General features: G+C 39.3%; 1 protein-coding gene across 2 annotated transcripts in view; it reads left to right on the top strand.

The window, feature by feature from the left end:
- SPTA1 (spectrin, alpha, erythrocytic 1 (elliptocytosis 2)) overlaps positions 1–10079 on the top strand; it is a 117914-nt gene extending 107835 nt beyond the window's left edge. For both annotated transcript variants that reach the window (XM_006861621.1, XM_006861622.1), the window contains exons 44-51: positions 1590–1702; positions 3060–3077; positions 3960–4011; positions 5036–5223; positions 5626–5679; positions 6061–6207; positions 8364–8508; positions 9954–10079. In XM_006861621.1, coding sequence (XP_006861683.1) covers positions 1590–1702; positions 3060–3077; positions 3960–4011; positions 5036–5223; positions 5626–5679; positions 6061–6207; positions 8364–8508; positions 9954–10079 — 843 coding nt within the window. The remainder of the gene's footprint in view (positions 1–1589; positions 1703–3059; positions 3078–3959; positions 4012–5035; positions 5224–5625; positions 5680–6060; positions 6208–8363; positions 8509–9953) is intronic.
- The last annotated feature ends 342 nt before the right edge of the window (positions 10080–10421 follow it).

The following is a 10421-nucleotide window of genomic DNA, read 5'->3' as shown; positions in this document are numbered from 1 at the left end:
ATATATATATACACACACATACATATACTGGACTGCTAACCAATAAATGTCTAGGATAAAAAATATATATGTGAAATACACACACACACACACATATACACATATATTTCATAGACTGCTGGGGCCAACTGCTGCGTCCGACAATTGGCTATTCTCCACAACCTGCACAGAGAGATTAAACCTGAGTAGGGGGCGATAGGAGATTAGAAATAAAATGAAGACACAAGACACAAGTGAAATAAGAAAAGTTGAGACAAGGTGGGAGTAGCACTCTGATGGAGATACTGCAGCACAGATCACTGCAGTGAGATTATTATGTACACAGCTCAAGGGGAGGTGCTTCAGGGAAGGTAAGGAGTACAAGAACATCTTGTATTGATGGAGCCAACAGTAAGTGGAACTTTATCAGAAAAACTGTAACTTGTGGCAGCTAGCTGGAACACTGATTAGGGCAGCTAGAACATTGCACAGGCTGAGCTGAAGGACACAGCTAAATACAAGGAAAGACCTTGCAAGTTCCCTGTCTCCTGAGGCAGCCCTGCAAGTTCCTCAGGGGGCTGGTTCTTGACTTGGACACAGCCCGAGTTTCTGGACCACAACTATTCACTTGCAATCCTTCAGTTAAACTACACCCAAGTTGGGGAACTTTGGCTCAGTGCTCCCAACAATACACATATATGTATGTAACAATACACACATACACATATATGTATATACATAGGGAGTCCTGGTGTGGCTCTGTGGGTAAATGCACTAGACTGCAAAGTCAGCTTGAACCACAAAGTCAATTGTTCAAGCTCACCAGTCACTCCTTGGAAACCCTGTACAGGGTTGCTATGAGTCAGAACTGACTCTATGGCACTTCACAACAACAACAGTGTACATGCATGTATATACATATACATATATACACATACACACATATACTGGACTGCTAACCACAAGATCAGCAGTTCAAATCTACCAGTCACTTCTTAAAAACCCTAAGCAGGGTTTCTATGAGTCAGAACTGACTAGATGTCAGAACTGACTTGATGGCACCTAACAAAAAAAATATATATATATATATTTCTTCCAAGGCAGTTGTCCCCTATTTTAGTATTTCTGGGTGGCATGGTGTTAACTGATTGACTACTAATCAAAGGGTTGGGAATTCAAACCTACTTTGAGGAGCCTTAGAAAATGAGTCTGGTGATCTACTTCCAAACAGTCACAAGTTTGAAAACACTATTGTTCAGTTCAATTGAGTTCTGTCAGTTTGTCATACTGTGATGTTATATAAAGGGGAATGAAATGAAGTATATTATGTGTTGAATATAAAACTGATGATCTGCTCTGTAAACTTTTACTCAATTTACAAATTTTTTTTTTCTTTTAAAAGATCATATGGGAAATAATTTATGGGCTTTCTTCACATTCTAGAGTTAAAAAGAGGTAGACCTGAAGAAATCTGAGTATAAAGGCACCTGCTTTTGGAAGACAGATAGATTTAGAAGAAGGAAGATTTCAGCTGATAGTAGGACCTAGTTCCTTCACTGTAAATGATGGCCTTGAATGGGTGCCCTACTATCTATGTTTTGTGGTTTTAGGAACGGGAACAAGAGTTGCAAAAGGAGGAAGCAAGACAGGTCAAGAACTTTGAGATGTGCCAGGAATTTGAACAGAATGCAAGTGCCTTCCTGCAGTGGATTCTGGAGACAAGGTGTGCTGCGCTAATCCTTAAACTGTATATCCCATTCCAGATAGGGAGAAAACACATGTCTGAGGGGTAATGAAAGAATTCTATGGCACTTATGCTGTGCTGAAATTACTATGTGCTCTCTGTGCCTTATGTTTAGAACTGACTGCTTTCTAAATCAATTCTTGGCAAAAATCAAGAAATGGGAGTTTCAATCTCCTGCCCATTGTCTCTCCTTCTGTTTTCTCTTGGATACTCTTGCCTTTCTTCCTGTAATTGCAATCCAAAAATAATAACAATTCCTTAGGTTTGCATGTCTCTTTGCATTTTATGAAGTACTTCCATATCTATTCCTCACTCTACTTTCAGAACAACTTTGAAAAGTGTGCAGCACCAATTTTACTACCTCTGCTTCTGTGTGAGGAAGATGTTGAAATAGATAAATTGACTTGTTCAAGGTCACGTAAGCATTTATTGGCACAAGTAGCAGAGCCTACTGTGAACACCTAATATGAAGCTATTATGTTGCCTACCTACTAAAACTATAATGAGAATCAAGGAGATACTATATGCTAATTGCTTTTATTAAATAGAAAATGTTCTATTTGTGAAGATGACATTTGTGTCATCTTCTGGGGGTAAATGACATGGAAAAGAAGAAGCTTAGCAGTTGAAATGCATTTGTTGTTGTTGTTGTTATGTGCCGTGGAGTCAGTTCCGACTCATAGCGACCCTGTACAGGGTTTCCGAGGCTGTAAATCTTTACGGGAGCAGAAAGCCTCATCTTTCTCCCGCAGAGCAGCTGGTAGTTTTGAACTGCTGACCTTGCGGTTCATAGCCCAATTTGTAACCACTACCTACCAGAGCTCCTTTGAAATACATTTGAATGAATGGTTAAAAAAAAAAAAAAAAAAGGGACACTGTATCTAGTAGGTAGGTCAGAGTTGGGGAGTTTCAAGGGTTGAAGTGCTGATTTAGACAATCCATGATATTTATTATTCCTACATACCTACTGACAAGAATAAATCAGACCATAAATGAAAGGCAATCCTGTGTCATGGCTAAAGACAACATAGCAGAAGACAAAGGAAGCACACCACATCCTCTTTTGGTTTTGGTCCTTTTCTAGTATGATCCCTTGCAGTGTGGGTATCCCAAACAAACTCCAGTGCTTTTACTGAAGCATCACAGAAGATATTAAGTTCCTCCAAATGAAAACGGCTTTGGGAATAGTGGGTGGGACAGGTTTATATTTTATAACTAAAAATGATAAGGAATGTCTCATAAATTTGAGGAACTAAGACCATTGAAATAATCTATGCTAACAGGTAATTTTACTTTTTTTCTCTCTCTGATACCTGTTTTGGATCTCCATGACCAGGGCATATTTTCTGGATGGGTGAGTATTTTATGTTATAATGTCCATTTTGCTATGTCTTATTCTAGAGGAATTTATCAAGCAGGAGTTTGTACTGAGGCATCTTTATACCATCACAATTCAATGGTGCCTTAATAAAAATATGGGGTGAGAAGGAGAAACATGAATGTATCATTTTGGTGTAACACCCCATGAGATGTAATCTTGTCTACTTTAGGCCCAGGGTATGTTTGAGGATAAGAACTTGGAGGGAGGTGTGGGAATGTTGTCCCAGGCAGGGAAGAAGCAGGGCAGACCTAATTCAATTTGGCAAAATTACCCATAGACAGAGGATTTGGGAATGCCTTAACTACTTAGGTATGTCATAAAGTGACACTGCAAAGTATGTGGTTTTAAGGGAAAAAAATTTCTTTTCCTACAGTTCTGAAAGCTAGAAGACCAAATAAAAGTATTGACCATGTTGATTCCTTCTGAGGCCTTTGAGAGAGGAACTGCTCCATGCTTCTCCTCTAATTTCTAGTGGCTGCCAGCAATCCTTGGCATGACTAGATTGCTTGTAGATCCATCTGCCTCCATTATCACATGACCTCTCTTTCCCTTCATGTTTGTTCTCTATGTCTTCTCTTTCATAAGACACCCTTCAGAAGGGATTAGGACTAGAACCTACCTTATTCTCATGTAATATAAAAAAAAGTTTGATAATATTTATTTCTCAAACAAAATAACATGAATTTTGAACTATGAAAATTCCTGTGAACATATAACAAGAGAAATGGAAGCAGCGAAGTGTAGTGGCTTTGAGTTGGTATGTCTGTGTGAGCTATGACTCTGGTATTTTGAGTCAATAGCACTTAACAACAACAGCAGTATTATGAGTAATGTTTCTCTCTGGTTCTTAACTAGATCTTTGCTCAAAGAAACAGGAACTCTGGAATCCCAATTGGAAGCAAATAAAGTAAGTGACTTTTGTTATTTAGTTGAGGATGTTGTCAAACATACAAAGAGTGCCAGAAAAATAATCAGAGGCAACTGCATTAATATTTTACGTAAACTCTCTGGTTGAAAATCAAGAGTCTAAGACTGAGGTTGCAGCTTTGTCATCAACTTGCTGTCTAACCACAGCTATTACTTCATGCATATGACCCTTAGGTTTCTTGTTAGGTGCTTTCCAGTCAGTTCTGACTACCAGTGATAGGTTTGGAAGGTTAATCTTTGGAGAGTCATAAGACATTGGAATATCTCAGATTTTTTAATGCCCAAATCAATTCACCTCTTCTCCTTGTCCTGGTGTGTAGCTGTGGGTTAATGTTCTGGACTGCAAAGTTAGTATAAGGTTGGTGGTTCAAATTCACCAGCTACTCCTCAGAAATACTATACAGTGTAGCTATGAGTCAGAACAGACTCGAAGGCACTTAACAATGACATTATGAAGAAAGTTGGCTTGGATGACAATGAGCAGACCATGGAAGTCTTCCAAAATGGATGAGGTCCATGAGTACACTGGGCACTTAAGTGGTCCAGAAAGTTCATCTATAATCAATAGTGCAGGTAGTTCGCAATATAGATCATTACAATATATAACTATTAAGTCTTGTTGTTGTTGTTGTTGTGAAGTGCTGTTGAGTCGATTCCGACCCATAGCGACCCTATGTAGGGTTCCTGAGGAGCAGCTGGTAAGCTTGAACCACTGACCTTGCAGTTCAAACGATTTTGCAGTCTGGCAATACATATAATTACAAAATTACAGACATCTTACAGGTTATCTCATCCAACCCATATTTTATAAATCTGAGTTAGAAACAAAGTGGTTTTACTAAATAATTTTCACTGAGGATGGAAATATCCCTGAAAATAACTGAAATGGAAGAATCAGGGGGAACTCCAAATTACCAGTCTCTTTTTAATTCTTATCTCACGCTCGTGGTTTTGTAGCTGATGCTCTGAGTGATTGTCTCTCTCTCTTCTTTGTCATATTCCAGAGGAAGCAGAAGGAGATCCAAGCCATGAAACGTCAACTAACCAAGATTGAGGACATGGGGGACAACTTGGAGGAGGCGCTGGTCCTTGACATAAAATACAGCACTATTGGGCTAGCCCAACAGTGGGACCAGCTCTATCAGCTTGGGATGCGGATGCAACACAACTTGGAGCAACAGATCCAAGCCAAGTATTGAGGATTTGGGGAACGTTGAGGGAAAGTATTAGGTGTTAGGAAGTTAATGCCAAGGGGTTGACAAAAAATTGATGTAGTACTGCAAAAGCAGTCATAGATAACAAGTAAATGAATGGTCATATTCCAATCAAACTTTATCTATGAATACTAAAATTTGAATTTCATATCATTTTCATGCTTTAAAAAATGTTATTTTGTGACTATTTCCAATCATTTAAAAAATATAAAAACCATTCTGAGCTTACAGGTTGTACAAAAGCAGGTGACAAGCTAGATTTTACTAAGCCCTGATCTTCCATAATGTGCACTAAAATTTCTTTCTCTTTAGCATAGCATATTTGTGCAAATCTTTTATATTTTATTTTATAGAATAATTGATGTTTGTTTTTCTCTCAGGGACACAATAGGTGTGAGTGAGGAGACACTAAAGGAGTTTAGCACAACTTACAAGTGAGTATAACTTCAGCATAGATTGGTTCTGGGTTTTCTAGATATTTCAAAATGAATAGCCAGATAAGTAATATTCTTCTCCCTCAGTGAGACTTTATTTGCCATGCGTGGTTGCCAAATAATTAGCCTTAGTCATGGCTTTTACTATGTCTAAAAATCCTATCTGGATTTTAGAAAAATGTATATATTCCATGTTCAAAGTGTTATGCTTCACCCTCCATAAGTATATTAGAGACATGCAGAGACACAGGTCAGCTATCTATTTAGTTCTCTGACAATCTTGTAAAGTGTTAATAAAATTCCAGTGGATCCAACAAGAAATTTTTCTTTTTGTTGTTATCTGGTTCTCTATTGAAACTGTGTGATTTATTTCTTCTTCAGACACTTTGATGAAAATTTGACAGGGCGCTTGAATCACAAGGATTTCCGGTCCTGCCTAAGAGGACTCAATTACTACTTGCCTATGGTGGAGGAGGGTGAACCTGAACCCAAGTTTGAGAAGTTTCTGGATGCTGTTGATCCAGGAAGGTAGGAAGGTGACCAAGGGCCAGACCATGGTGGGCACTGGGTCTTGGAGAAACAAGTACAGATGCTAGAAATGATCCAAATCTCATGAAATGAAGTAATCTTAGAATAGAGTTATATACCAAAAAATGCAAACCTGTTGCCATTGCGTCAGTTTCTATTCATATCCCACTGCCATCAACTCATGTCCAACTCATAATGTCACAATATAGTGTTTCTAAGACTGTAAATCTTTATGGAGCAGAAAGCCTCATCTTTCTATAGTGGAGTGACTGGGAGGTTTGAACTTCCAATCTTGTAGCTAGCAGTCCAACACTTCTCCTACAAGAGGATTTTGTCTTATGTTGTTCTTGTTAAGTGTCATCCAGTGAGTTCTAAGGAGCAGTTGGTGGGGTTTAACCACTGACTTTATGGTAAGCAGTCCAGTGCTTATCATACAGTGCCACACCAGGACTCCTCCTACTCATATTTAATTGTTGGTAAGTGCCATCATGTGGGGAGTACCTGCTCTCCAAGGGGGGTCGTTGGACACGATCATCGGATGACGAAATAAATGAATACAATCGAAAGGCTTTTCAGCTTGCTGTACTGTCCAGCTGTTCTCTCCAGCTTCTGCTCTCTGCTCCTTCTTCTTTCTGCCTCTGCCCCTACTGCCTCTACTTTTGCTCTCTGCTTTCCTCTGCTGCTTTTGCCCTCTTTCTCTTCCTCTTACTTTCTGCCGCTTCTGCCGCTTCTGCCAGCCCAGCTCAGCAAGCCTTTATTTTTTATGCTTAAAATTACACAGTACATGCATTGACACTTTGATCTTTTCTTGAATTGTTACACAGTTAGTCACAACATTCTTGTATCTGGTCATTAGACAACCTTGACAAAAATACTTCTGTGATGTTCAGACTGACCTTCATGTTCTTTCCCAGTATGAGATAAAACTGTTTCTTCTTGTTTCTACTAAAAGACTATAAACTTTATATCCTACATAATGTGCTATTATTTTCATAATAAAGGTATTCATTAAATCACTTGGAAGCTATGTGGCATAAAGCCCAACCTGGCTACTTGCTGCAAGAAGTGTAGATTATTAAGTCAAAACTATCCTTCACTTAAGTTCATTATTGTCTACTTGTTTACGCAGGTGTCTGTATGTAGGGGTTTGTGAATTCTAGCTAGTGACTGAATGTGGTGAGGTCTGTGGGTGTAGGTCAGCTTGACTCTAATATGTTATCTGCTTTTGTGGCCTCACAAATGCAGTTACTTAGGTGTTCTATGAAAAGGAGTAATGTACACAATTTCTCTTTGTATTCAATCCACAAAGCTGAAAGCAATTGTTGATAAGCTAGTTTTTCCTAAGGTTTGTAGAACTCATAGTGAAAGGCTATGAATATTGCCATATTATATATTTTTATAAGTAAATTTAGGGTTACTCTAAAGAGAAGGTAGAAAGCAACTTCTGAAAATCATCTGTCTTTGCAAGACGATTCTTATTTGCTGGAACTGTGTCAAGCAGCAAATTGAAGCTGTCCTCCACCCTCAGTGGCTCTCAGCACCATCAGACTACCATAAATGAATTAGTCTGTCCTAAGTGCCCTTTAAGAATTTACTTAGAAGTCAATGGTCTAACACTAATGGTCTTCCATTACTTAGAAGTCAATGGTCTAACTCAGGCATCAGTTATGTAATTTGTTCAACTTATAGTTTGTGTTTGATCAGTGAATTTCAGTTGGTTCTGAGGAGGAAGATTGTGAGAAAAATTCCTTAATGTATTTGAAGTCCTAAAAATCATGGGTGATTCAGAGGTCAAAATATGAGGCTGAGAATTGTTATGTGTTTGTCAGGGTGAGGTCAGGACACAAGGACCAAAGAAAACCAGAAATTAATTAAAATACTAAAGGAAAATTTCAGAACTCTTTAAAAAGTGCTGATTAGCCTCTGTGTAAACAGAACTAGGTACTTAAGAAGCAAAAGCAGCATTTATTTAGCTACCAGAAGAGCCAAGAGGAGGATCAAAAAAAAACACAGCCATAGGCTCTGAGAGCTTCACTGAAAGAGGACTTGGAGAATCTGATTTCCTTCTGCCTGTAAGACACTGGGTAGGGTGAAGAAAGGATCTTGCTTCCTCTCTGGAACTTGAGAGTACAGTTTCTGATCCATTTCACCCACAGGAAAGGCTATATCTCACTGGAGGACTACACTTCATTCCTGATTGACAAGGAGTCAGAGAACATCAAGTCTAGTGATGAAATAGAGAATGGCTTCCATGCCCTGGCAGAGGGCAAGTCTTATATTACCAAAGAGGACATGAAGCAGGTAAGATATTAATTCTTTCCACTTACATCATGCTCTCCTTGCAATCTAGATTTTGGTCATCTCACACCTGGATGTCTACTGTAGATTCCCAGTTTTTATCAGTCCACTTTTTGTATAGGGTATCATTTTACTTGATTCCCACTTTGTCTTGACCTGACTCGAAACTTATTGTTGTTGCTAAGTGCCATCAAGTTGGTTCTGACTCATAGTGACCCTGTATAGGGTCTCTGAGGAGCAGCTGGTGCATTTGAATTACTGACCAGGACTCCTATAATTGTTGTAGTTGCAACTTATAGTGTGACCCTGTATAGGGTTTCCAGGGAGCTGCTAGTAGGTTTCAACTGCCGCCTTTTGATTGGCAGTCCAGTGCTGATCCTTCATTGCCTTGCCAGCACTCCTACCTTGTTGTTGTTGTTGTTGTTAAGTACCATTGAGTCGGTTCTGACCCATAGTGGCCCTGTATAGGGTTTCTGAGGAGGGGCTATTGAGCTTGAAATTCTGACCTTGCAGTTCAAATGACTTAGCAGTCCAGCACATTAACCCACACAGCACCACATCAGGACTCCTATGGTGGTGGTGGTGGTTACGTGCCTTGGAGTTGGAACTGACTCATAGCGACCCTGTGCAGGGTTTCCGAGGCTGTAAATCTTTCCAGGAGCAGAAAGCCTCCTCTTTCTCCTGCGAAACAGCTGGTAGTTTCAAACTGCCAACCTTAAGGTTCGCAGCCCAATTCGTAACCACTACACTACCAGAGCTCCTTAGGACTCTATTTGTCTATTTGACTATTGGAGTCAATCTAAAATCTTCAACCCAATGTTTAAAGTTATTTCTTATCTCTTATTTTATAAGCAAAATTTGTTGTTGTTGTGTGCCGTGGAGTTGGTTCCGACTCATAGCAACCCTGTACAGGGTTTCCGAGGCTGTAAATCTTTACAGGAGCAGAAAACCTCATCTTTCTCCTGTGGAACAGCTGGTAGTTTCGAACTGCTGACCTTGCGGTTCGCAACTCGATTCATAACCACTACGCTACCAGAGCTCCTTAAGCAAAATTTAGGGAATGGAATAAATAGTGTGGTCAGAATCAGATTAGACTCTTTAAGAAAGAGATAAATTGATGACATGAGTTGATCTTCTTCATTATAAACCATAAACGTTTGAGAGACGTGTGTAATAGGAACAGGGCTGGTTTCTCCTTCCAGTGCCTTTTATTGTTGTCAGGTGTCATCGAGTAGGTTCCAACTCATAGAGATCCTGTACAGGATTTCCAAGTAATAGCTGGTGGGTTGGAACCATTACCCTTTCAGTTAGCATTCCAGTGCTTATCCTACAGCACCACACCAGGTGTAGGATATACCCCACATTTAAGACATTTTAGCAAGCTCAAGAAACCAACTTTTTGTGATTCCCTATAACAACTGTAAACATCTCTTTATTTCTGTTTTCAGGCCTTAACTCCAGAACAAGTAGCATTTTGTACTTCACATATGCAGCAATATGTGGATCCTCGGGGTAAAAGCCACCCTGCCGGCTATGACTATGTTGGCTTCACCAATTCCTACTTTGGCAACTGATAAACAACTCTGAATGGATCTTAGAAAATTGTGGTGTAGTGGGAAGTATTGGGGGATAAAGAGAGCAGGCAAATATAGAAGGTGGGAAAATAGATATGTGTGTGTGTGTTCATTACATTTATTGCAGATCTAAAACATTTCAAGCTTGGGAGGCATAAGGGCTTAAAAGAGTTGGAGGAGAGGAGGCTATGGGTTTATCCTGCATGCAACTAGTCATTATTGAGGGCTATCAAGTCATAAGTACTTGTTGGGTTTTATTTTTTCTATTATTTTGTTTCTTCTTGATTTTACAATAAAGTCTTTCTTTTTTTTTGACTATTTTATTTTTGTTGAGACTGTACA

This window comes from Chrysochloris asiatica, unplaced genomic scaffold, assembly GCF_000296735.1.
Source record: "Chrysochloris asiatica unplaced genomic scaffold, ChrAsi1.0 scaffold00042, whole genome shotgun sequence".
Classification (NCBI taxonomy): Eukaryota; Metazoa; Chordata; class Mammalia; order Afrosoricida; family Chrysochloridae; genus Chrysochloris; species Chrysochloris asiatica.
The sequence above is the reverse complement of the archived record's forward strand: the minus strand, read 5'-3'. Positions and strand labels throughout refer to the sequence as shown.